This window comes from Orbicella franksi, chromosome 6 (assembly GCF_964199315.1).
Source record: "Orbicella franksi chromosome 6, jaOrbFran1.1, whole genome shotgun sequence".
Classification (NCBI taxonomy): Eukaryota; Metazoa; Cnidaria; class Anthozoa; order Scleractinia; family Merulinidae; genus Orbicella; species Orbicella franksi.
The window spans coordinates 23352853-23379689 of NC_138150.1; the positions used below are offsets into that span (position 1 = coordinate 23352853).

A 26837-nucleotide genomic window follows, 5' to 3' on the forward strand; every position below is an offset into this window, starting at 1 on the left:
ACTAAAATAATTAGATTATTCGCTCTCGATTTCGGTGAGGTGATAGTTGACTATCACCTCATCGAAATCTCGAGCTCATGATCTAATTGTTAATTAGTATAAATCTGCTAGCGTTCTATCACGAATGCTGTTCTCTGATTGGTTACGCTACTCACTATCTATTGTCCCGCAGATAGAACGCTATATAGAACGCCAGTAGATTTATACTAACAGGTAAAATTCTACTTGAACACTAATGCAAATGCTGCAATCTGATTGGCTGAGCCATTGCACACTATCAGCCATTAGTGTTCAGTGGCTTGGTGTGGTCGATAAAATTTCAACGTTTTCTCGTTTCTCCGAGAAAGAACATTTAAGTACAAATGGATATTAAATTCCTGAGAAGACTGAAAAAGGACATTCACGGTTTCTGGAATTTAAAAAAACTCGAATTTTTTTGAAAGAAACTGATAAGCGCGCACACAACTGAAAATGTCAAATTGACAACTCAGTCCGCGCGAATTCTCTAAAGCGAGAAGTTTAATATTAAGACCAGGAATATTTGGAATCGTTATTTGATGCAAATTTCAGTTAGAATTCTACCAAAAACAATTAGATTATTCGCTCTTGATTTCTATGAGGTGATAATCTAATTGTTAATTAGTATAAATCTACTAGCGTTCTATCACGGGTATTTTCCTCGGAAGGACACTATGGGCTGATAATGTCTCTCCGTGAAGTGTTGAGAAAAAGTTCAACATACGCCTTTCGAAATTATCACTCTCCCCACTCTTCTGTAAGTATTGGTTGGAAAGCAACATTACACGCGTTCAAGACCCCTTGATAATAACGGTTATGTTATATCCTTAAATTACTTTCCAAACAATTTCAACCAATCCTTTCAACCTCTATTTTGGATCAATCAAGTCTATCCCAACCCCATGAAATTGAGCAATACAGAAAAACACTTTTTCTTCGCAAACTTTAAACGACAAAAACAAAAATAGCGCAAACACAATTTCCACCAAAATGTATACTCTGTTAAAAATGTCTTTTCAATCCCACCGCAGAGAGCAATCTTAGAACGTGGTTCAGTCAGGAAACCATTCATTGAGTTTATGAACTACCATTCAAAATAAAGAATGACGTAAAAATAAGAATGTTTCAATACAAGATTCTCACAACATTCTTATATTCCAACTGTTAGTCTCTTTAGAGTCAAAATACGTGATCATGACGTAAGCCCTCAATGTCTGACTGACAGGCCCCATCGATCAGGTTTTTTCACTGCTCTCTTATGTCATCCTTTTGGAGCGTATTTCAAAACTAGCGGGTTAGTAAAACTAAGGAAGCCGTCACTTTATCAAATAGCTTGGTCTTATACGGAATCTTGAGAATATGGAACACATATAGTCTGAATAATACGCAAATGATTGCAAAATAGCTGCTTGCATGAAAAAAAGTCTTTTTTAGCAGCTTTCTAGCACTTCTAAAGAAAAAATTAATATACCGCGCGAAATTGCTATTGTAAACATGGAAATATTTTGTAAACTTTGTTCCTTTGTTTTTCCTCCTATTCCTGTAGTTTCAATGTCAAGTTAACTACTAATAAAATCTAAAAAAAAAAACCAGTTCTTTTCGCAGCTAATTTTACCCACGGATGGTCACACTCTATGAACTACTGATACTCCTGAGTCCTACTGCAGTTAAATACTAAGTTATTGCATTGAAAGATCAGTGTCATAGTAGTGACATACTAAGTGAAGTCTTGAACACCACTATTATATTACATTTAGGGAGCCTAAGGAGTTCTACAGTGCCATAACAACGTGATAGTGCCACGACAACAACAACTTTATTATGACTCGCATATTTACAATTTTACAGAAATATATACACATTAAGTTAAAAAAAAACACTTGACAATAGCAAAAGCGCGAACCCGTAAGTAGTTAATCTAGGCGGGCCACATCTATATTTATATTAGACCATGCTTATAAAATGCGAGCTTACTTAGCGTGCTATAAGCGTGTTATAGGATCATCCTACACTACTGTTGTAATAACAAACAAAGTCTTCGCCAACAAGTTTGAGGTCACTGATTTTTTTCGCGTTAAAACTTTCACCTGTTTTACAAACATACAAATCAGTCTGCTATAACATCCATTAAAAAATACAAATACAAATACTTTGTGTAAAAGTTACAAAATATAATATACTAAAACTCTGGTAAAAAAGGAATATACTAAATTAAACTCCGTTTTAAAAAGATATATATCCACTACCATATTGACTAAACATTTACAAATCTACGGAAACTCTGTTAAGGTAACCATATCTATTAAAAGTCGTCACAATTAATAATTTCATGTATATCCATATACACGGTTAAATAAAGAATAAAAAAGCACGGCACTGTTATAGATAGCTTACCTTTTACACGAATGATTTTTTCCTGCCATGGCCTTATTTTTCCTAACATATCAAGCTCTAGCTGTTTCTAAATTTGAAACTTGACTTTCATGTACCCTCAGGTCTTTAAGTGTTTTTGAGGCCATTTTCTGTTAAAATACAAAAGTGCAACCTCAGGGTAGGGTATAATTACGAATGCAATGTTTCGCTAATAAAACAAGCTGGAAAGTAGAGATTGAATTAATTCTAGGCTATGGGAATGGGTACGAACCACCACTGTCTGGCCTTGTAACTCAGTCGGCAGAGCAACGCTGATTTAATTTAGAGCCCCGCTAATGCCAAGGAATTTTCCTTTGCTTCAAGTGGTGTTCATTTCCTTTCTAGAGCTAACGCTTACAAGGAATTACTTGGGCTTATTTGCCAGTACTTTAAATCACCCTTCAGTTATATATGCTATAGCTTCCTATGATATACAATTTGCCAAGAATTCTCCGCCATCTTTTGTAAAAATGCGTCTCCTTGACAGTTTGTTGTATAATAAAAAACAGTCTTCTCGCTCAATCTGGCAGAATATCAACCTGCGAACGCAGACGTATTTCCGGCTGTCACTTGGTTCCGCCGAAAAATAACGTCTGCGAACCCGAGCAAGGAAACGATTTCTGTGACGTAATGACTTTTGTTTCTCCTTGGCCAATCAGATTCCATGATAGAATGAAACTCGAGTGCTCCTCGCAGCGAATACCTCGCGTAGAGTCGCGCAGTAGTTCTGGGGCTATTTGAGCTAAACTGTGATTGGCTTAGAATTCCTACGTCACAGAAATCGTTTTCTGGCTCGGGTTGGCAAACGTTATTTTTCGGCGGGACCAAGTGACAGCCGGAAATACGTCTGCGTTCGCAGGCTAGCAGAATATAGTCTTAGTTAATTAACTCACTGAGCTAATAGCCTCGTCGGTGAAGTACCATACAGTATTCCAGGTTATTTCACAGGATAATTGTTAAATAACAGATTACAGAAACTACCGTGAAAATCAACTGTGTGCTATGGAATTAAGATACTGTCAACTATTACTTCATTCTACCAAATAAATATACTGATACCTTGCGATATGCTATGAGAATTTGAAATTAATAACATTGAAATTGATATATTTGACTATAGGGAAATTCATGAAAACCTATACTTAATGTTGTAGATCCCTAGTTCCTCTGCTCTCTGTAAACACAGAAAAACAATATATCCTGAAATCATTGTTGCGTGACTTTGAATGTTCCATTACAGTAAATAACGAATCCATTATTGTATTCCTCCTTGAGGAGCCAATACAGCTATCGGAGCAACACTCTTAATAACCCTAAATATGTGAGTTCAAACTCTACACAAGTTACCAAAATTTCTCACTAATTTTATCACACCATTGAGCGTGAAAATACTAACTACTAATGTGCCGTCTTAAAAATGACGGCAATATAAATATGAAGTAGAAGACTAACGTGCTCCCCTGCTGAGTAGATACTTCACAGCTTCAGTTTTACCATAAGCTGCCGCAATCATCAATGGAGTTTTACCATTACTATCTTTTGAATTGATATCAAAACCACGTGACAGCATTGTCTCGATGATGGCGACATTACCACCCTCTGTTGCAGAGTGCAGTAAGTTCCTTCCATACTGGTCTTTCAAAGACGTATCTGCTCCCTTGTCTAAAAGATAGTGTACGACCTCCATCTTGCCACACCAAGCCGCCGTAATCAAGGGGGTGTAACCATCAATATCTTTTGAATTGATATCAAAACCACGTGACAGCATTGTCTCGATGATGGCGACATCACCACCCTCTGTTGCAGAGTGCAGTAAGTTCCTTCCATACTGGCCTTTCAAAGACGTATCTGCTCCCTTGTCTAAAAGATAGTGTACGGCCTCCATCTTGCCAAACACAGCCGCGATCATCAAGGGAGTGTCACCATTACTATCTTTTGAATTGATATCAAAACCACTTGACAGCATTGTCTCGATGATGGCGACATTACCACCCTTTGAAGCACTGTGTAGTGCGTTATCTTCATTTTGACACTTGCCTTTCAAAGACAGATCTAGATGGTAATTACAAAATATCAAATAATATCACAAATATATCTCTGTTTAAAATTCAAAAACAACAAACAACAACAACAATAATTTACTACTTCACAATTAATCCTTAATCCCCTGGCTCCGCAGGTAACAGTGCTAATCGAGGCGGACCAGGATAATCACTTCATACCTCACTTGTACATAATTTATATAAAAAACGAACCCCACCATTATTTCTTTTATTTCTTACTTGATAATGATGTCAAGATGACGTTCTCTAGCGTTGATATTCATTTTAATATGTATACAACTAAATTTTTGCTTATTACACCTGTATTCATGTTACATGCATAGCGGAGAATAGATGCTATTTAAACGGCTGAAATACCATTTAAACTGTGAAATAAGCAGTTTTTTCTGGGAACCTTGCATGTTTCCCAATTTACGGGATATATAATTCAAACGACTTGAGTGCAGTCAATCAGCTCTCAATAGTCTGAGTAGTGACTTCAGCTTGAATGGGTCCGCACACAAAACAGTCACTTTAACTCTCACGGAATGACTTCTTGATACTCTCAACTTTAGTTTGATGTGAAATACATCCATCTTTGAGTTCGACCGTAGAGAAATCAGTTGTGCTTAAATTTTCGAGAGACGGCATGCCAAAAATAGTTGCTGTGCGTGCAAGAATGAAAACGGGTGTAAAAACTAAGTCGAGCGTAAATCAAGGTATGATTATGTAATATATGCACGTTTAAAATTTTCAATAAACAAGTCCACCACTTTTGCATGAGGATTTGTTCAGGCCCCCAATCGCTTCTCAGGCTCCTGATGTGTAGCCTCGTTTACCAGTTGCTGTTCGGGAAAGGAGCCCGGGCTCTTCCCCCTTGGGGAGGAAACTCGGGCACCAGCCCCGAGAGAAGGGCGGAAATCGAGACTATGCGTAATGTGACATGATGACTAAGCTAAAATATGGTTCACCACAGAAAAACACCTATTGCTGAACCCCCATTATGTCAACAGATCCTAGTAGCTTCACGCTTCTATATTAATTTCTATTTTTCAGGGGCGAAAATGGTTGTATTCTGAACATATCAGTGCAAGGTATCATCGATTCTCGACTCTCGCACAAGGGTTCAATAGAGAGTAGAAGTTAACAGAGAGTTCAGGGACTAGACGAGGGACTAGACAGTTATTGCAAAAATAAAATTAGAAAATGCCTTAGGTATGTAACTGTATTAAGTAGCATTACACTGCACTGTAATGATTTATTTAGCATATTGTTCCTAAGAGCAAGGTAAATTCAAATTTAGGGACAATATTATTGTAGTTTGCCATTCATGTAGACTACTGCTATCTACAGCCTATGTAAAGGTTACAACAGCCAGGACAATTTTGTGCTTATTCCCAACAACTGTACATAGTGTGCATTTCATTTTTGATTGACCTCATTCTGGAATTTGTGATAACAGGTTTTTGGGCCGCTTAAGTTGTTATCCTTGTTACCACAATCCAGAGGGAAACACGCTTGCAGCGACGGAGTTTGTCAGACTCCTAGAGGTTTCGGGATCTGTTACAGCAAAACAATCCAACGGGAAACAGAGAATACGCAGTACTTGGGTCCAACAGTAGAGTTTAATCCACTAACCTACTCAGCACGTAACCAGAATGCAACCGGAACATAAGGGGAATGCAACCAGAATGTAACCAATACGGGATAGTGGTATCCGGCGTCCCACCACCGGGGGCGTAACCGAAGAACAATTAACAAAACACCTGTATTTATGCTAGACTCTAAACAAGTGATCTAATATTTCGTTTAGTAAACGCAAACCCCTATTGGCTGCCAATGAGCTCATTGTTGTTCTAGGCTATTCCATCATAGGCAGTCAGTTATTCTGCTCGTAAATATTAACTACTTACAACTTCAGGTAGTTCTCACTACAAGGTGTTACACGATAATACAGATAGACAGGTGGTTACCATGGTTATTGGACTTTCACTTGACTGCTAACTGTTGGCTTTTTTATGGTCATGAATATCGGCAAATTCTCCCCTCACAAATTACCCCGAGTCTGTTTAATTCAGCTACTACATGTATCATCCCAATTCTGGTATAAACGGAATGTATCCCAAACATCTGAATATACAGCAGATGCCCCATATGGTGCATGACATCTGTAATCGTTTTCCGGTGTTCAGACATTTATTTCCTCTGTTACCCTATGGGGACAGAAGTGGTTTTTCATTTGTGCTCTGTGGAAGATATGTGGCTAAATTCTTGTTGGTTTTTGAATTCTTTTCTTAGTGGTCACTTCACATTTTATTATTCAACCGCTGACCTTCTCTGACTTTAAGATTAGCATTGTATCAATGAAGGGTATAACACACTTTAAATCCTATTTAGGTAAACAAAAATAGTGTTTTCGTCCACGAAAACATTTCCTCCTTGCTTGGTTTTACAGGGCTTAAAAAACAAAATTTCATACGGGAGGTCTTAAACCCCCAATGGGGGGGCTACCCCCAACTTTAAGCTTCCCCTTGTTGGGTAACATGAAAGACGCTATGCGCATATCAGTGGCGGATTCAGACCTTGAGCTAAGGGAGGGGGGAGGGCAGGTTTTTTGCTCGCAATGCCAGGTTTTCTTCCTTCGGTGATTTTTTTTGGTTTTATCCAAGATAAGGCGGGCCTGGGCTCCTCCTCTCCCCTAGATCCGCCACTGCATCAGATATATCCAGTACTGAATGCTAATGAGAATCAAATTCCTTATGATAAGCATCACAAAGTGTCCTCATTGGTAAAAAGTCACCAAAACACACACAATTCTGTAAAATATGAAGTAATATGAGAATGTCAAATAACCCTACCAAATATGAAGTACTAATTAAACAATACTTGCGTTCAATCCTGGATATAAGTGCACTGCATATGACGTCCACTCCCCTGTTCCAGCATTTTGCTCAAGAGAGCTGAATATTGAAACAATCCAGAATAATAATGAAACTGCCTCTTCAAATTGCAGCCTTTTGGAAAACAACAATAAAAATAGTGGCGGCTTCATTTGATAAAAAAGAAGCAATATTCCTTTGGAATGATCCAGATCGGGATCAATGATCCAAGACAGGGTTCACTTAGAAAATCGCTACCTTTTCTAGGACTTTTCACGGACCAAGTATTGCTTTTGTCTCAGAGTCTTTAACACACGTTTGGCAGGTTTTCATAGGGTAGCAGCATAATAATGGTTTTCATTCAAGCTTTACACAAAGAAAACTTTGAAGAAATCGTTGTGGAGTCAAAGAATGGAACGTTTAATAAGCTGGGAAATATGGACATCGAAATCTTAAAAGCAACGATGCTCGAATCAAAATCTTATAAGCTATATTATGCTTAAAAGACAAAATGTTAATCGATCCTGGACAAATCTTTAAACGTATTTTAAAATGTCACCCAGAGGAAGAATGCAACAGGGAATGCTCTATTATCTCGAAGCTAAGGTAAGCATATCTGACGGCAGAAATCATTTACACTGAGAAGAATGTCACATGAAAGTCTCTATAAAGTCTTGATTACGAACAATAGAAGCTAATAAAGCATTTTCCAAAGGTGATAATGAAATTTTTAAGACAAGAAGCACACTGGAGAATTGAGGAGAATTCAAATGCTGTATTTGCTATTATTACAGCACTGTATATAACAATGGGCATAACGAAATGGTGTAAACAAACTCGTTGATGAAAGGAAATACAAAAGAAGAAATCAGTCATTCAAAAATTCAGTCTCTAAGATTTTTTGTAATCCGATCTGTTAATTTTCTTTTCAGTTCCAAATTTTCAATGGCTTCTGTCCACCTTCATCAGGGTTGTAATGTTAAAGTTCATTAGTGCTCGCGCTACAACCCACTTGCTGTCGTGTTATTGATTTTCTAAATCACCAGTAAGTAGGCAAAAAAATCTTAGACAATCTCTATCGGTGATTAGATAATTTGGTTTCATCAACTGGGTTGATAATGTGAATTGGCCACCGTAAAGAGATTCCAAAGCTGACGTTTCGAGCGTTAGCCCTTAGTCGGAGCGAATCGAGGAATTGTGGGTTGTGTGTGTTTTATATACAGAAAGATGGAGCTACGCTATTGGTTGGTGCATAGTAACGTGAAAAACAACAGAATAAATTAGTTGAATGAAAAGCGTTTGTTGATACCGTGAGGGTTAAGAGTGCCGATTTGAAAAATAAATTTTTGTTCTAGAGTTTTGCGGCATTCCGTGCTTACTTGATGTCGGGAAAGGCCGCAGACTGACATATGTTGCTTAGAATGATTGGGGAGATTAAAATGTCTCGCGACCGGTTTGGATGCGTTTTTGTCGTCTTTCTCTACGTCACGAAGGTGTTCTCGGAATCGGTCGCCTAGTCGTCTCCTTTTTCGCCGATGTATAACTTTTTGCAAAGAGTACAGGTTATGCAGTAGATGACATTGGCTGAGGTACACGTGAAATGATCAGTGATCTTGATGGATCGCTTCGGTCCCGATATTTTCTCAACGTTGCGAACATAGTTAGTGGTGGGGACTAACTATGTTGCGAATGAAAGGACATGTTTTGAATCATGCGCGTGCGCATTTAAAAGTTCCGGATTGATCACTTGTTTGGAATGCACTTCTGACTAAAAAGTTACTTTGTTTTTCTCGCGTTTGAATGAAATTAATGGAGGTTGCGAAAAGATTCTAACAGTATCGGGATCATTTTGAACTAATTTAAAGTTTTTTAGAAAGATGGATTTTACTACGTGGTTGTGAGGGTGAAATGTGAGGGTTAATGGAATTCTATCATTATTTTCCTTCTGTGACGTTTGTAGTGCAGACTGTCGATCAATTTGTTGGGCGCGATGATGGCCCGCTTGAACAACAGAAGCAGGATAGCCACGTTTGTCGAAGAAATCCCACATTTCCTCTGATTTTAAGGTAAAATCAGAGTCATCGCTACAAAGACGATGAAGTCTAAGAAACGGAGAATAACGAATGGAATTCTTGACATGTAATGATGTGAAGATGAATACAACAAATAACTATGAGAATCTGTGGGTTTCTAGCGCACACTGGTGCATAAACCATTGCCTTCGATAGAAACTTTGATATTCAGAAATGCTAAAGATGTATCGGAAATTTCCCAGGTATATTTAAGAGCAGGATGAAACGAATTGACAGCAGTTACAAATTGATTGAGGTCCTCCCTGGTAGAAGAGGTAGCGCCGATACAGTCGTCAATGTAGCGAAAGTAGAGTTCAGGTTTGGGGCCGTTGTATTGATTGAAAAATTGGTGTTCAACGTAACCTACGAAAAGACTGGCGTAGCTGGGTCCCATTTTGGTACCCATGACCACGCCATTGATTTGTTTAAAATAATTGTCTGCGAATGAAAAACAGTTGAGTGTTAAAACTAGTTCAGCCAGGCGGTGTAGTGTTTCTGAGCTGGATTCCTTAACAGCGCGTAAATCAAAAATATGTTTAAGGGCTAGAAGACCTTCGCCATTTGGGATGACGGTGTAAAGAGATATAATATCCATAGTGAAAATAAGTTTGTCTTCGCCCAGGAAATTGAAATCGCGACAAATTTGAAGTGCGTGTTGACTGTCTTAAACGCACGACGGTAAAGATCTGACGATAGGTGCCATAATTTTGCCTAAATAGCTGGAAATGAGTTCGCTAGGGCAAGTACAGGCAGAGACAATAGGTCGACCTGGGTTGCTAGGTTTGTGAATTTTAGGTAAAAAGTAAATACACGAAGTTCTAGGACTGGTAATGATAAGATTGGTAGCAGTAGCCGGCAATTCTTGTTTGACTATAAGGTCGTTAATAATGCTCTTGACAATTTGTTGGTTAGTGGAAGTGAGATCTTTATCGACTTTAGCATAAAAAGAGGTGTCAGAAAGTTACCGCAAAGCTTCTTTTTGGCAGAGGTCGGCCCGCCAAACAACCAAAGCGCCGCCTTTGTCGGGCACTTTGACAATTATGTCTTTGCACTTACTAAGATTTTCTAGCGCCGCCCTCTCTTCCGAAGAAAGGTTGGAAAATTTGGTGTTACGATTGAAATTAAGTTTATTGATGTCATGACGCTATCTATTAATGAAAAAATCCAAAGAGGCGAACTGGCCCTCTGCGGGAGTCCACTTCGATTTTCGAGTCTGAAGCGTCTCGAAAGTATCTTTGTCCGAGGTGTTATAATCATCCTCTTCATCATGGAAAAGGGCACACACAACCCACAATTCCTCGATTCGTTCCGACGAAGGGCTAACGCTCGAAACGTCAGCTTTCGAATCTCTTTACGGTGGCCAATTCACATTATCAACCCAGTTGATAAAACCAAATTATCTTGTTATACTCCCCACCGACGCAGCACCAAATTTTCTTTAGAAACTTATCCCCTCTATCTGTGATTGCAACACTGGTAGTATTTTCAGTTACATCAAAAATGTCAATATTTAGAATTTCTTTCTCATACTATAAAAATATACACAGGGGTAGTAGAAAAAGAGGTAGTCAGGTGCCTGAGCGTTAAACATGTTGTTACCCCAGTACGGACAGTCAAAAGAAATTTATATCAGAAAGCCCTCCAGCAAATCTCATGTAGACCAATTAAACCTACATTAATATACATCATTGATTTTAATTTTGTGATCCACTGATAAAGTTTGATACATATACTCACAAATGGTCTAGGTCTAGGTCTAGGTATAAGCCTTTGCTAACCTTTATACAGCAGAAAACAGATTAATGCTTTACTGAAGGAGAATCCATCCAGGGATTAAATTATTCCAGAAATTGAATTATTTTTTAAGGGGTTTTATTAAGGTAAAGTCAGAATGGCTACTCTGGAATACATTGTAATCCGGAATATACTCTTATTCCAGAACAAGGTCAACCAAACACATCCGTAAAAAGCTTTGTTACTCTTCTACAACATGATCAGTGCACACATCCATTACAAAGTCAGCATGTACAGGTGTATTGTGCATGAAGAAACACAAACCTCTTGGTCCAGCTGTTGCCAAGTCTCCTTTTCTGTCACTGTCTGCTTCTGTGTAATCTAAAGAAGATGGTGAAGCTGTATCTCCATCTGCATCTGATGAGAAGGAGAGATCTTATTACATGGCTACATGTTTCATTCAAGTCGACAGACATTGACATGAATTAAAGCTGAGGTTTAAGTAAGGTTTTTTATCGGGAGGGCATCAGGGTATGACATCTAGAGCCCCGCCAATGCCAAGGAATTTTCCTTTGCTTCAAGTGGTGTTCATTTCCTTTCTAGAGCTAACGCTTACAAGGAATTACTTGGGCTTATTTGCCAGTACTTTAAATCACCCTTCAGTTATATATGCTATAGCTTCCTATGATATACAATTTGCCAAGAATTCTCCGCCATCTTTTGTAAAAATGCGTCTCCTTGACAGTTTGTTGTATAATAAAAAAAGTCTTCTCGCTCAATCTTGCAGAATATTAACCTGCGAACGCAGACGTATTTCCGGCTGTCACTTGGTTCCGCCGAAAAATAACGTCTGCGAACCCGAGCAAGGAAACGATTTCTGTGACGTAATGACTTTTGTTTCTCCTTGGCCAATCAGATTCCATGATAGAATGAAACTCGAGTGCTCCTCGCAGCGAATACCTCGCGTAGAGTCGCGCAGTAGTTCTGGGGCTATTTGAGCTAAACTGTGATTGGCTTAGAATTCCTACGTCACAGAAATCGTTTTCTGGCTCGGGTTGGCAAACGTTATTTTTCGGCGGGACCAAGTGACAGCCGGAAATACGTCTGCGTTCGCAGGCTAGCAGAATATAGTCTTAGTTAATTAACTCACTGAGCTAATAGCCTCGTCGGTGAAGTACCATACAGTATTCCAGGTTATTTCACAGGATAATTGTTAAATAACAGATTACAGAAACTACCGTGAAAATCAACTGTGTGCTATGGAATTAAGATACTGTCAACTATTACTTCATTCTACCAAATAAATATACTGATACCTTGCGATATGCTATGAGAATTTGAAATTAATAACATTGAAATTGATATATTTGACTATAGGGAAATTCATGAAAACCTATACTTAATGTTGTAGATCCCTACTTCCTGTGCTCTCTGTAAACACAGAAAAACAATATATCCTGAAATCATTGTTGCGTAAACTTTGAATGTTCCATTACAGTAAATAACGAATCCATTATTGTATTCCTCCTTGAGGAGCCAATACAGCTATCGGAGCAACACTCTTAATAACCCTAAATATGTGAGTTCAAACTCTACACAAGTTACCAAAATTTCTCACTAATTTTATCACACCATTGAGCGTGAAAATACTAACTACTAATGTGCCGTCTTAAAAATGACGGCAATATAAATATGAAGTAGAAGACTAACGTGCTCCCCTGCTGAGTAGATACTTCGCAGCTTCAGTTTTACCATAAGCTGCCGCAATCATCAATGGAATTTTACCATTACTATCTTTTGAATTGATATCAAAACCACGTGACAGCATTGTCTCGATGATGGCGACATTACCACCCTCTGTTGCAGAGTGCAGTAAGTTCCTTCCTTACTGGCCTTTCAAAGACGTATCTGCTCCCTTGTCTAAAAGATAGTGTACGGCCTCCATCTTGTCACACCAAGCCGCCTTCATCAAGGGAGTGTCACCATCAATATCTTTTGAATTGATATCAAAACCACGTGACAGCATTGTCTCGATGATGGCGACATTACCACCCTCTGTTGCAGAGTGCAGTAAGTTCCTTCCTTACTGGCCTTTCAAAGACGTATCTGCTCCCTTGTCTAAAAGATAGTGTACGGCCTCCATCTTGTCACACCAAGCCGCCTTCATCAAGGGAGTGTCACCATCAATATCTTTTGAATTGATATCAAAACCACGTGACAGCATTGTCTTGATGATGGCGACATTACCACCCTTGGTAGCGTGGGAAAGTAAGTTCTGTAAGTAAGTTCAATAAAAATATTGCACCTGATGGAAACCTCGTGCAGAGAGTCTGACCTCCCTCCCCTCCTGGGGTCACTGGTGCACATATGATTGTTGCACTCAGGCTCACTTCTTATTGCTAAACAGAACTGCTTGTTAGCCTTATCTGTGTATAGATACTGGGTAGCCTATAATTCAGACCTTTATTTCCCCAGTTCAAATCCCATACAGCCGCAAAATCAATGTGCAAAATTGCACTATTAAGAAATTCAATTGAAAGGAGTTTGACACAAACATGTTGGATACTTTCTCTCTTTTTTCCTTAACACAAACTTGAAGAATTCAGCAGGTGCTGAAGAATCTTGTAAAGTTAACAGCAGAAATAGTGGATATACTTTTCTAACGGTGCCCTCAGTTGACAATCAGCTTAGCACACAAATTTACATATCACAGCAAGTACAAGAAACAGTCCTACCAAAATATTGCATTTTGAAGCTAAAATTGCTTTGTCAAAAAGCCTCAGGTTTACAAAATGTCAGGGCTGAATTAAGGTGGCTGTAATGCCTCCACTCTTCTGCTCTGATGATGTTGCCAAACAGGGTTAAAGCATTATTACATCAATATAAAATGATATTCCAGAAAACTAACAAAAATGTAACAGAAAAGTCTTTGAACAGGTTTGATTTTGTTCAAAGGGTCTACCCTTAAAAGGTTTTTCCAAAGTTGAATACCAGAATTCAAACAATGTTATTGCTGAATGATACGTCTTAGTTGAGCCAAAGCTCTATGCAAAAGTTATGACCCAAAATAATTTCTTACAAATGAGTAAACCCAAAATTATAATAGGGCCACCTTGATAGAGAGGGAGAGCTAAGTGTACAGTACAAGTAATTACACAATGCAATGTGCCCAGTTTACTATTTTCACAAGTTGTTTGCCATGGAAACTTTAATAGCTCTTACAATGAATATACATGTTAAAAAAGCAGTGCCGGCATTAATTCCCTGGAGAAGATGGCTTAACAGTCGAGTTTTACTCAACTTTTTTTGACCTACATGTAATTGGGGATGACTTTAAGTTGACTGTCTTAATTCTGCATACGAAAATGAACAATTATCGATCTCACAGCGTAAGAGGTGTAATAAGTTTGATACCAAAAGAAGAATCTTCTTTACTAAAACTACAAAACTGGAGACCAATAACTCTCCTGAATGTTGACTATAAAATTGCTTCTAAAGCTATAGCAAAACGAATTGAACCATTGCCATCATCCTTGATTCACCCAGATCAAACCAGTTTTGTGAAAGGTGGATACATCAGTGAAAATATAATGGGGCAAACTAAGAAATTCAATTGCTCTGGTATATTGTCACTAGATTTTCAGAAAGCTTTCGATACTTTAGCATGGTCATGCATTAGCAATGTATTAAAGATGTTTAACTTTGGTGATAACTTAAGAAATTGGATAAAGGTACTTTATACGGAAGCAGAGAGTACAGTGCTTAACAATGGTTACACAACAAATTGGTTTTAATCATCCACCAGAGTAAGGCAAGGATGTCCACTTTCACCGTACCTGTTAATTCTAACTGCAGAACTAATGTCTAAAAAAATTGGGTCAAAGTATTGATTTCCAAGGAATTTCTGTGTTTGAAAAGGAAATTAAAGTCAGTCAATTCTCTGGTGATGCCAACCTTTTTTTGTGCCAATCTATCTTCTGTGGAAAAAGGATTGTAAATTGCAGCAGATTTTGGTGCAGTTTCTGGTCTTAAGTTTAATATAAAGAAAACTAAAGTATGTGGGTGGGAAAATGGGCAAATAATAAGAACAAATATTAGTTACATTTAAAATGGGTTGGTAGCCCAACTAGAATTTTGGGTATTTACTTTTCCTACCATGAAAAGAAAAACAATGAAATGAATTTCAACCTAAAGATAAATAAACTGCAAGCAAAGTTAGATATATGGAGATCACGAGATTTGGTGAAACCATGATAATCAAGGTGCTTGGGGTATCATCTTTAATATATTCAGCTTCAAACATCAATGTACCAAGCAATATTGCGGGCAATGTCAAGAGAAGGCTGTTTTCTTTTCTGTGGAAAAATAAAAGGGACACAATAAAAAGAGAGGGATTATACCAGGATTATGAAAACAGTGAGCTGCATATGACAGACTTCATAACAATGATGAAAGCGTTAAGGTTAGCATGGATTCTGAGATTGTTGCAAAATAGCCAATCAAATTGGAAATTTGCTCCAGATCATTTTTTAAAAACTTATGGAGGACTTCGCTTTCCTTTGACATGTAGAGGACTTTGAAAATTTGCCCCTATTTCACAAGGACATCCTCCTGTATCTTCATGAACTGAAGACTCTTTAGGGATGTGATGTGGGAGCTACAATCTTATTTAATACTGGTAGTAAGGAAATTTGTATCGAAGGTAAAACTTTTTCTGGAAGGAATAGTTTATGAAAGGCATTAAAAGAATTGAAAATCTTTTAGATGAGAAAGGGCAAGCCCCATCTTTCTGATCTTTCAGCACAAATATTCATTGAAGAAAACTTCCTTCCTTCATTATTACCAAGTTATTTCTGCTATTCCAGGTCACCCTCTGACAGAAGCAAAATCCAAGGATTTAACATCTGAAAGTGTTAGTCATGAGGACCCAGAATCCTTCCGTCTAACTGAAAATGTAAATATAAATTTGCCTAAGGCAAAGTCAAAAGACTTCTTATTGGCTAATTATTCATCAGAAATACAATGATCAGCATGGAGGCCCAAAGTGATGGAAATAAACTACCAGTATTACTGAAGACAAAACAAACTGGGGAAAGATATTTAGATCGGTCAGACATCTAACTAACTTTCTCTTTCACTTTGAGGCCAATAGTTTAGCTTTCCACTTGGGCATGCCCAAAAGGCAAACTTTGATTTCGAAAAAGTTAAAACCCTGTGGTGTATCATTTTCTTTTGCCTTTACCCATTTTCTATTTGTTTTACCTTTTGCCGACTTTGTTGGTCTTTGGCTTTCTTTAAAAAATTTGCACCAAAACAATAAGGAAAGTGGTCAATTTTTTCTACTCAAAGTGTCTATGATGCAGGAGGGTAGATCAATTTTTTTTTCTTTTTGCAGGAACTTTTGCGGGTTTGAAAGGCTTCCCCAGTTTATCAGCTGATGATCAAAAGGTGATGAAGTCACAAATGCTGTCACAACCAATAAGCTCCCTCAAGGCCTGCAGTTTTGGTCAGTTTATAAGTCACCGGTTAAAGTGCCTATGAAGTAAAAAATAATTGCTGCTTATTTGAAAGGCTTTTCAAAGTAAAGAAGAATGGCGTTTCCCTTTTTGGAATATCTTTTTTCATTCTAGAGATATTTACGTTTTTGGATTATGCAAATGAGGAAATTGATGACGTCATAGGTGGTTCCACTTGAACAGCAAAACACTGAATCAAGAATATCTCTAGAAATATTGGAGCAGTGTTCTTCAAACTTGGCACCACAAATGTGCATCACAAAAGAAACAGAATGACACCTGTGTTGTTGCCATGGCAACACTTTTGGCTCCAGTCTCTTTATGTGAAAAACCAAATATGGCAATTTGCAACCCTTTGAAAAGGGACAGAGGGTCTTGCTCGGAACACACATGATTCCCATATTGTCTAAACTCTCCCCATTAGATTGTTGGGAGTGGATGATCCTTGTTTAAGATAAAATCTGGTAATGTTAGTTTTAATTAAAACAGGACCAGTGGCATAACTGTTGTCATGGCGACGGCGCGACGGGTGTCATTTTGTTTCTTTTGTGATGTACATTTCTGGTGCCAAGTTTAAAGAACACTGCTTTAATATTTCTAGAGATATTCTTGATTGAGTGTTGAACTGTTTTAGTGGAACCACCTATGACGTCATCACTTATAATACAAAAATGTGAATATCTCTAAAACAAAAAAAGATATTCCAAAAAGTAAATCGCCATTCTTCTTTACTTTGAAAAGCCTTTCAAATCAGCAGCAATTATTTTTTACTTCATAGGCACTTTAAAATCAGTTAGATAATAACAAAATCTCTTGTTAGAGGTAAGCTTTACTGCATGTTCTACAGATTGTATTTTGATTCGCCTTTCAGGCTCATTAAAACATGCCACAACCATTCAAATCTATTTAAGCTTTTACTCAGCACAATTTACTCAGCACAATTAATGAAACATTCAGTAATCTCTCGTTAGTGATCTTCAATTATTTGGTTGATTTTATTTGGGTCTGGCAATAAATCATATCACAATCTAACTCATTCTAACAATTTGCCAGTCAGACACATTAAATGTTCAATAATTGAATGCTTATTCAATCAAAATCGTTAAATCACAAACCAAGCATCACAATTATCACAGAAAATCACTAATGAATGATTGAAGTTCAATGTTTTTCACATCAAAGCAGAGTTTTTTATATGGTGGTTTAATTCATCTGAGTCTTGTATAAAAACCTTTATCTAGTATTAGAAAGGCAGTTTTGTTTACCATACTGTCGATGCTTTGCACTATAGAATAACACAACGGTGAAAATCAGACTTAAATTTATGCATGAACTGACATTAAACTCTTTCTGCAGAAGCAAGCTGTCCATACATTTGCTCTACTTCATTTCACAAGTACGCGCAAGAAATATCCATTAAAATTCACACCAGTTGATATGCAGGTAATATCATATAACATCACATTGTAACCTGTGAACAGGAAATATCAAAAGCATGATACATGTAGTTGATTGAACAAGGTTGACAACTTCAAAAGTAAACAAATTTGTTCTGTTCCTAAGAAGTCGTCAGCACAATGACCCCACCCAGGGTATAAACCCAGCCTGCTTGATCCAGCCTACAAACTGAAGCCCATTAGACCAGTATATATATTACTTTAATAATGTAGAAAATAATTACCATTAACGTAACAGAACTTCACTGCCAAGTCTTGTCGCTGAACTAGTTTATGATTTAACCCATCACACAAAGCCTGGTATGTTGAAGCTAAACCTTCCTTCTGTTTCCAGTGCTTTAACATGTAGTATCCCTTTTCAGACAGTTGGTCATGACCACGATTTATTTCTTGAAGTTTTGCATCATCGACATCTAAGCGACGTCCAAGCTTTATCCACTGTTCCGCAATTTCAGCACCTAATTCTTCTAATTCATCTAATGTTGGTGTGCCGTGTTTTACCAGTACTACAAAAAGAAATAATTCAGTACAAATAAATTGTTGTTGTTGTCACTCACGATGCTTTAGAATGAGGGCTTCCTTTCTTAAGTATTGTATCAAAGACACCCCAGTAATGTTCAGAGATAACTTTCAGTAAAAAGCTGCACAAATATATGGATTTTACCAAAGAAAACAACTATCTTAAGTTTGTAATGTCAAAATTACCAATCATGACAACTAGGCTAACACCATTAAGACATGATGGTAGGTGGATTGACAGTGTTTGGAAATTGCGGTCTTACGCTGGCACTTTGAAAGAAAACCCCATCAACCTATACATTTTCTGAAAGCTTAATGTAATAGTTATAGAATACAATCATATCTTTGAAATTTTCTAAAAGATTATTGTCGCAGTGGGATTAAAAGAAATACCCAGAAACACTGCTTCCCTTAAACTGGTTTGCTTACACTCGTGAATTATCAGAGCAGCGCGATTAACATCTGAAATGTTTCCTCACACATCACCCTCAAAAAGGGTGTTGGCGATTTTCCAGATGTGGGTTGGGTTTTTTTCTACAACCTTCTTAAGTTTGATATTTTGCATGCGGACATTTCCTTCTACTAAAGAGTCCATAACTTTGAAATGGAAGCGAAATTAAACAAAGCCCAACACCCTTCTTTTGGAGGGTGCATCCTGGAATGTACCTGCCAATTCTCAGCCAATTCTGTCAGAAGACGCCAGCAAATGAATTAAAAATGTTCATCCTTTTATGCAGTTTTATTTTGCCAAGAAAAAGATGAAAAACATTTAATGAGATTGGTATGATTAGGTGTTAAAATTCCCCTCCGCACTGACAGATGTCGGCATGGGTCAGTTTACGACAACAATGGCTTATGCCAACTTGAAATAAACAGACGTCTACAATTCTGGCATGGAAACCTGTCGCAATGAAATCATCCGAGAAGCGAGAAATAACAAGAGCTTTATACGGGTTTGTATTTAAACTACTGTGATTTCTTTTCCTTAGAAGATTTCGTCAGCAGCATTGGTATTATGTTGCTCAAGCTTAGGCTTCTTCATTCTCCAGGCATTTCTTGAAACCATGCCTCCTGAAGCCAAAAGAGGAAATCTTGACATCTTCATCTGCGCTTGACTCTCTCGTTGTAGAAGTTTTGGAATTTTGTCCATTCTCCAGCAATTTCGTGCGACTAGCACTTGCTGAAGTTTGTCCTTCAGTTCCATTTGCGGGACTAGTATCCTCGAGTTCCTTCAACCATTCTTCTCACGGTTACAGTGGGACCGTGGGTCACTCAGAGCCAAAGATCTTGTTCAACACTAAACCTGTGGGTTCCACCAGATTTTCACCTCTTCAGCTTCTTCAAAGACGAAAATGGGCAAGAAGTTTTCTTGCATTTTCGTCCTGATGCTTGCGATGAAAGAACCAGAGCGAGAACACTTCATGTGCACAAATGAAATATCACACTGCAGTTCGCTTCACACATGAAAACTGGCAGTGAATTTTATTTATGGGTGGCAACGAGCCATAAGGGGTTAATGAGATTCAAAAATAGTTTTTCTCCTTATCTTAAAAAGTTAAAGCTTTTCTTCCCATTCTTTTTGCAAAATATTTATCTCAGTCTTCTCAATCTGAACAGCAAAAAAAAAAACAAGATTTTTCACATTTTTCATAAAAATTCACCTACCATGATACCTTAACACTAACTGGTAAAAGTTTCAATTGGTTTTTATTTATGTATTGTACTATAAAAGGTATTGTAACACAGGATGATTAATGGTGCACGTCTATGAATACAAAAGCGAGGCATAAGTTGTGAATAAGCAATGAACCATTTAAACAAGCCCTTTGCATCTTATATAATCAGTGCTCACATAATGGTCCAGTACATGTCTTACGTAAGCAGTGGCTTGTGTAAGCCATGACTTATTTTCATCGTATAAATGGCCCTATTGTAGCAACCTTCAAATTAATAGCAAGAGTTTATTGTTCATAGCAGGTTAGTTCAGATTATATCTTCTGATCAACATAACAATTTTTGTGCCAGGATATCTTGCTATTCACAGAATGATTTGGAAAATTAAATAAGAAAATTAATAAACAAATAATTAGTTTAAAAACAAACTATTTAATTAGGATAATAAGCTGTAATAAGATATCTAAAAGAATGTCTAATGCTGAGGATACGATGTACAAATCATTCAGTGGAAAATGAAGACTGCGGACTACGGACTGCAGACTGGGGGTAAAATGCAGACTGCTGCAGTCCAGTAATAAAATGCAGACTGTAGACTACAGACTTTTTAAGTATTATTTCCATTATTTTTTAAGTTATTTCCATCATCGCGTGCTGACCGTAAACAGAATTATTCACTCAGGCTAATTGCAGTGAAAGTCTGCACTGCAGTTAGCCTGAATATCACTCCGGTTGACCTGCATGAATATCACTCCAGTAAACAGCCTGCATATAACTCAGGTTAGCCTAAATAACGCTCCGGTTAGCCTGTTTACGATTAGCTCTCAATGATGGAATCGAAATAGTAACACGATTCAGTTAAAAAGTGTACAGTCTGCAGTCTGCAATTTACACTCAGTTCGCATTTTACCCCCAGTCTGCAGTCCGCAGTCTTCGTTTTACACATACTGATATACAAATCAGGTAATTCTGCTCTTCTAACTCTATTAGCTTTTTACTTTGCTCTTCAAAACAAAGGGGCAGACAAAATGATACAATGATACTTACAAGTCTTACTTGAGGAGCAGAAGGAAGAAATTCCTGCCATCCTTAGCTCCGTTATACTTTTTCCATAGGAAACCAAAGGCTACGTCCCGTAAAATTTTATGGAGATCAGGAACTGAAATTGATCAGATATCAATCAATGTATGAGTAATTCACTGAATAAAGTTTCAGTGTCTTTTTTTTTTCTCATCCTGGGGTGAAGCGTGATTTGAAAGAATTTACAGAGTTAAGATGTAAGCTTATTTACTCACATAAATTTCTCCTCATTGAACTCACAATGTAAGGCCTGCCGATTCTCTTGCTGCAAACTAATTAGGCACACTTTCCGACTTTTACCGCGAGAAGCTGACTTTAGAAAGTCTAGAAAGATTCCTTCAGAAACGACTGAAACCGCCGGCCGGAAGCAAGTCTCAGTATGGCTGGCGAAATTATGCAAAATTCACAAAGTTTATATTCATTCACATTTACTGATTTAATGTTGTTATTATTATTTACGAATATATTTATTCACATTCAGCAACTAAATTTATAGTCAAGAAATATATTAATTCACATTCAACGACGTATTTCGTACTCACGAATATATTTACTCACATTTACGGGATGTATTCATTCACATTCAACGGTTTATATTCATTCACCTTTACGATCGTAATATTGGTTCAGCACGGTGCAATATTCATTAAACATTTTCTGCGCACCGCCTTCGCGCATCATTAGGTCCCAGCCCCCACTCTATAATTTCTGAACGAAGGAAGGCCCTTTATATGAAGGGGTAAACACCGCGGTAAAACGCAGTGCGCATGAATACAAATTTGAGCTTCCGGTAAATTACGCATTTCCGGTTACGTATTAAAATCCAATGTAAACAAGATAAAATCCCGTACCGCGAAGTTTGAAAACAAAAAGTAAGAGTTAGCAAAAGAAAGTAGGGGAAAGGTTTGTCTCGTTGAAAAGTTTATTTTTCATTTAAGTTTCAAGCGCTTGTACCCAGGGGTTTGGTGTTTGCACCAACAACAAAATATGAGAGAATTTCGGGCGCGTTCGCGCTCGACAAGAGCAATTTTTGTTTTTACGTAGTTCTCCTTGTTGCGTTGATTTGGTTGTGCCGTTCCTTCGCAGAAAAATGTGGGAAAGCCAACAAAAGCAGCCGTAAATGTGCCGGCAAAAAATATTTTCTGTCTGAAGATTTAACTAGAGCTGCCGAACTCAAGTGGGCTCAACAGTTTGCCGTGTTCACCGGGACGAAATACGGACGACCAACAACAGATGTTCGGTTCCTAGAGAAAACTATTCGCGAGGCGTCAGGAAACAGCGGATTCCTGGGAGACTTTTTGCAGTCCTGGATGCCATAGGAGCAACATGTCATGGGTATAAGCCAGGTGCAAGGTGGTGCTACAAGTGCTGCACCAGATTGGACGAAGAAACAAGGTTTACCTCGCATCCTGAATAGAAGCCGCCGGTGTTACGAACTACTGGCAGGTCAGTTAATTAGACATCGGTTAATTATAATTGACACGCAGGTTCGCACTGCCTTGGATTGCTGCAAGGATTTTCGGAATCTTCTTACCAGCAAATTAAATGAAATTAAGGAAAAGGAAAGCATACTCTTTCAAAGATTTTTGTTGCAACAATAAACAAGTTGTTTGTATCAAATTTTGTAAAAGTTGCGGCAAAATAGACATGATACCAAAAAAAATTCATTTTAAATTTAATTATATTTCGTGTTAAATGATCCAAGTCTTACGCATGTATGGTTCTCCACTAAAATGGAATAAACAGACCTCAGATGACAAACTTCAAAAGGTACCTATAAAATTATCTCGTACTACTGATTTTGGAGTGTTATTTGCAGTTAATGCACCTCACATTTTTATTCTACTATTCTTGACTACAGTACAGTACGGTCAATTGCTTCACTAAAATTCAGTGTTGGGGTGCAGATAGCAAAAAGCCACCTCAGGCGGTTCAGTCTAAAATTGGTATATTTTGGAAAGAAAAAGGTAGCACAGAAGCTGGGAAATATTATTTTGAAAAATTAATTGCCAAACGAATTTAAAGAAAAATAATAATTTTAAAGACAGCAAAACAAGAACTTTATGCCACTTGACAAACTTATTTTTCCTAAGACCAAACCCATAAAATTGCACCAATAATATTGTCTAAAATTAATGTCAGTTTCACATATACTTATTGAAATTCAGTAGTACTGCAATGTTGTCTCCACACCGAGGATTCAGTTAGAGGGGTGTCCAGGAACCCTTTGGGCACCCACTTCATGAAAAATTTCACTAAAAATTCACCTACTCCATTTTTCATTAGTGGGGGGATATGCTTTTTGGACATCCATTTTCAGTATCTGGATACAAACAAACTCATCACTAATATGTTTATTTCTTTTTTTTTTTTTTTAATTTTTTATTTAGATCTTGCAATTTACCAATTTTAAGACTACACAAGAACTTAAAGCAGCAACAAGGCAGCAGTGAAGGCCTCCAAAAAGTTCAGAACCATTTCCAATTGCTGTTCTAAAGACTTAAATTTCTAGAAGAGGCTTGTGGAATAGACCTGCAGTACCCAAAAAGCCAGCAAACGTCCATGGCAGAAATACAAACATCATTTGGGGTAGTAAAAATAAATTGCTATGGTGAAGTTACAGTGGATAAAACAGTTTGGAACAGGATGACAACAGCAATCCATGACTTAACTCAACTATCAGGTTAGTATCACTTACCTGAAATGTAAAGATACAAGACGTACAAGATACAAGTATTTTGAAGGATAATTGTTTGACATCATGATAATCCATGGCACACTATAATAACACCATCTGACCAAAACTCATTCAAACAGATTATCATCATTTACATGTATTGCACATGGTCAATGACAATATCATAAATTTCATCATTCAGTTGAAGTCATTTAGCACTAATGAGAAGGATTTAGAGGACTTCTCAATTATTATGGCAATGATTTGGAAGAGTTATCTGAGGAGTCTCTTGGCCAAGAAAAAAATGCTGCGCCAGAGTTGCCACAAACTATTCAAGTCTCATCCTTTTAATGATTTGGAAAACTGATAATTATTTGGTTTGAAGATTGACTAGTGACTTAGGTAACAATCAAAATAGCATGTTGTTTAGGTGACCGGTAAGGGTAACAGACACCATTTCAAGATTATATTTCTGATACAGGTATTGTATTTGTGCAATCGAATAAGTAAGAGGATGTGTTAAGACCAACACATGACAGTGATTGACACAAGCAGAGAATCAAATATTTAAATTTAATAAATAAAATTATTTCAATATTTTATTTAAATAAGTAAAATAGATATTAACCTTTTCTATTAATTTCAGAAAATTCATTTAACCAGCTGATCGGAAAATTTTAGATATCCTTGGAACATCATTATGAAAGCAGTGATGCTGTGCCACTGTATGCTCCTGGACAGATGAAAGAGTTTGCTGGCAAAACTGCACCTGGTCTTTTCAATGTCATTTTGCAGTCTATTCTCTGGGAAGATCCAAGATTGAGTGAAGAACACCATGTATTAGAGGAAAAAAGAACTCTTGTTTTGTTGTGCACAATAGCATATTTCAGGTACTTTGCCCTGTTTTGTTCTTATTTGTATTTAAAATACAGGTCTCCTTGGAAGACCATAAGGCCACTCAGTTTAAAAAGTCTGTTTGATTAATTATTGCATGTTTCTTAACTAGAACAGCAGACACAGCTTTACCCCAATATAAATGTCAGCTCTATTATATAATGAAGTAAAATTACTAGACGTTTTACCTTTCTTCACATTTAACCCCTTGAAAGGTAAGGACATAAAAGTAGTTTCAGTGAACTAATTTGCAATAATGCCATTCTTTTTGTAGATCTCAGAAAACAAATACACTTCAAAGAGAAGAGGGATTATTTATCCAGCAACATGGGGCATCCTGAGATGTTATCAATTCTGGAAGAATTTGAGGTTTCAGCACAAGCCGAAGGGATGTGGATGGTCAAAAAAGCAGGCTCCTCAGAGAGCAGCCAATGTTTGTAAACCTTCAGATTTCAAATGTACTTCGAGTGAGTTTAAAGTACGGTAGTTTAAAATCTGAAAGCTATAACTTTAAAATATTGTGAATTAAAAACTTGTCCGGTTAGTTGAACAGTCTTTTTGTGTACATATGGATAGGCTAGCAAAACAGTGGCGTATACAGGAAACATGTTATTGTAACATAGAAAATCATATAAGTCCCTGAAATGATTTTAAATTTTAATAAATTTATTGTTTCAAATGAGTGAGTTACTACACAGTTCTGTAATGGTGTTCTGCCTCTTATTACTGGCAATCTACAACTTGAAGACTCCTTTGACCTATCCATCCTGAATGAAAATCCAATGGTACCTCAAAGTTCTCTGGCATTTCATTTAGAATGGCTCACCAAAGAAGGCACTCACTGTCTTGCTGCTGTTGTAATCATGAAATTCTGAAAGTAAAATTGAAATTTATTTCCAAACCAAAAATTTGTATTTTCATGCAGGCGCTTGACTATTACATGTAGCTTGAGTTTTAAGTGAGCTTCTCATGATCAGCTCAACAAGTTGAAATCGTGAGATCACTTCCATTATGAAATTCGTAGTATTATAAGCTAAATAAAATCGATAAACAACGAATAGACTTACGAACCTTCTCTGTCACCATGAAAAAAATTTTCAACGGATATAATCTTGTAGCAGTCCAAGCAACAAATTGAAAAAAAACAAAAAAAAAAAAACCAGGCATAAATAAGAAGAGGAACCCAAAGTTTAGATATTTTTAAATTATTTGATCCCTCCTTTTAACCATTACTGTACACTATTTTTAGTATTATGACGATTGTATTGTAAATTTCTGTTTTCCTTATCTAGACTTAGTAGTAGTAGGTCCACATCAGCTGTACAGTTGCATACTTTAAAAACCTACTTATCAAATAAATGTATGTATGTACAACACGAATTGACAAAAGGCTTACTTAGTTACTAATTGTGGTGGTTCGGGCGCAAGTAGACCAAAAGAGCTTATACAATAACAACAACAAGATTTATTTCTGCTCTCATTTCTCCGACCACATGCTTCGGTTTTTTACCGCATCCCATAATAGACCAGTGATCATGTGACTGACACGTCACAACAGAAACACTACATCTCCCCCTAAGTTATTACAAATGTCAGCACTAGAGAAAACTAAATGAACAGTATTACAAATCTAATTAATAGTCCTTAAAACAAACAGTCTCTCTCTCTATGTCTCTTGCACATTCTAAAACTAAGTGCATACGTAGTCTTTTAAATAGGCGGGTGGTTGTCTAGAGCGCGCAGGTCGCAAAACAACTGAATCGCCCGGCAAAGGGTTGGGTGGAGTCTCTTGCACCTCTGCTGGCTGGCTTGCAATTGTCATTGGATGCGTTTGTTCCACCTGGTCTGGCTCTTGGGGTAGTT

The 26837-nt window shown here is 37.3% G+C and overlaps 3 protein-coding genes and 2 pseudogenes across 5 annotated transcripts in view; 1 reads left to right on the top strand and 4 right to left on the bottom strand.

The window, feature by feature from the left end:
* Positions 1-26837, bottom strand: part of LOC145491344 (uncharacterized) — a 515242-nt gene that overhangs the window by 360098 nt on the left and 128307 nt on the right. The window contains exon 12 of the mRNA XM_081470516.1: positions 3883-4482. Coding sequence (XP_081326642.1) covers positions 3883-4482 — 600 coding nt within the window. The remainder of the gene's footprint in view (positions 1-3882; positions 4483-26837) is intronic.
* LOC145491351 (uncharacterized) overlaps positions 1-26837 on the bottom strand; it is a 122422-nt gene that overhangs the window by 77516 nt on the left and 18069 nt on the right. The gene's annotated exons all lie outside the window — the stretch shown is intronic.
* LOC145491399 (uncharacterized) lies at positions 1813-13638 on the bottom strand (annotated as a pseudogene). The gene is made up of 2 exons (XR_014049821.1): positions 12006-13638; positions 1813-3277 (listed from the first exon to the last, which is right to left on the bottom strand). The product of XR_014049821.1 is annotated as an uncharacterized LOC145491399 (transcript).
* Positions 17789-22067, bottom strand: LOC145491406 (uncharacterized). Its single transcript, XM_081470597.1, has 3 exons — positions 21962-22067; positions 21371-21482; positions 17789-18636 (listed from the first exon to the last, which is right to left on the bottom strand). Exons 2-3 carry the CDS (start codon positions 21408-21410, stop codon positions 18332-18334), a joined length of 345 nt encoding a protein of 114 aa, XP_081326723.1. The 5' UTR covers positions 21411-21482; positions 21962-22067; the 3' UTR covers positions 17789-18331.
* Positions 21511-26133, top strand: LOC145489403 (uncharacterized; annotated as a pseudogene). The gene is made up of 6 exons (XR_014049592.1): positions 21511-21514; positions 22448-22818; positions 23265-23268; positions 23902-24086; positions 24727-24970; positions 25249-26133. The product of XR_014049592.1 is annotated as an uncharacterized LOC145489403 (transcript).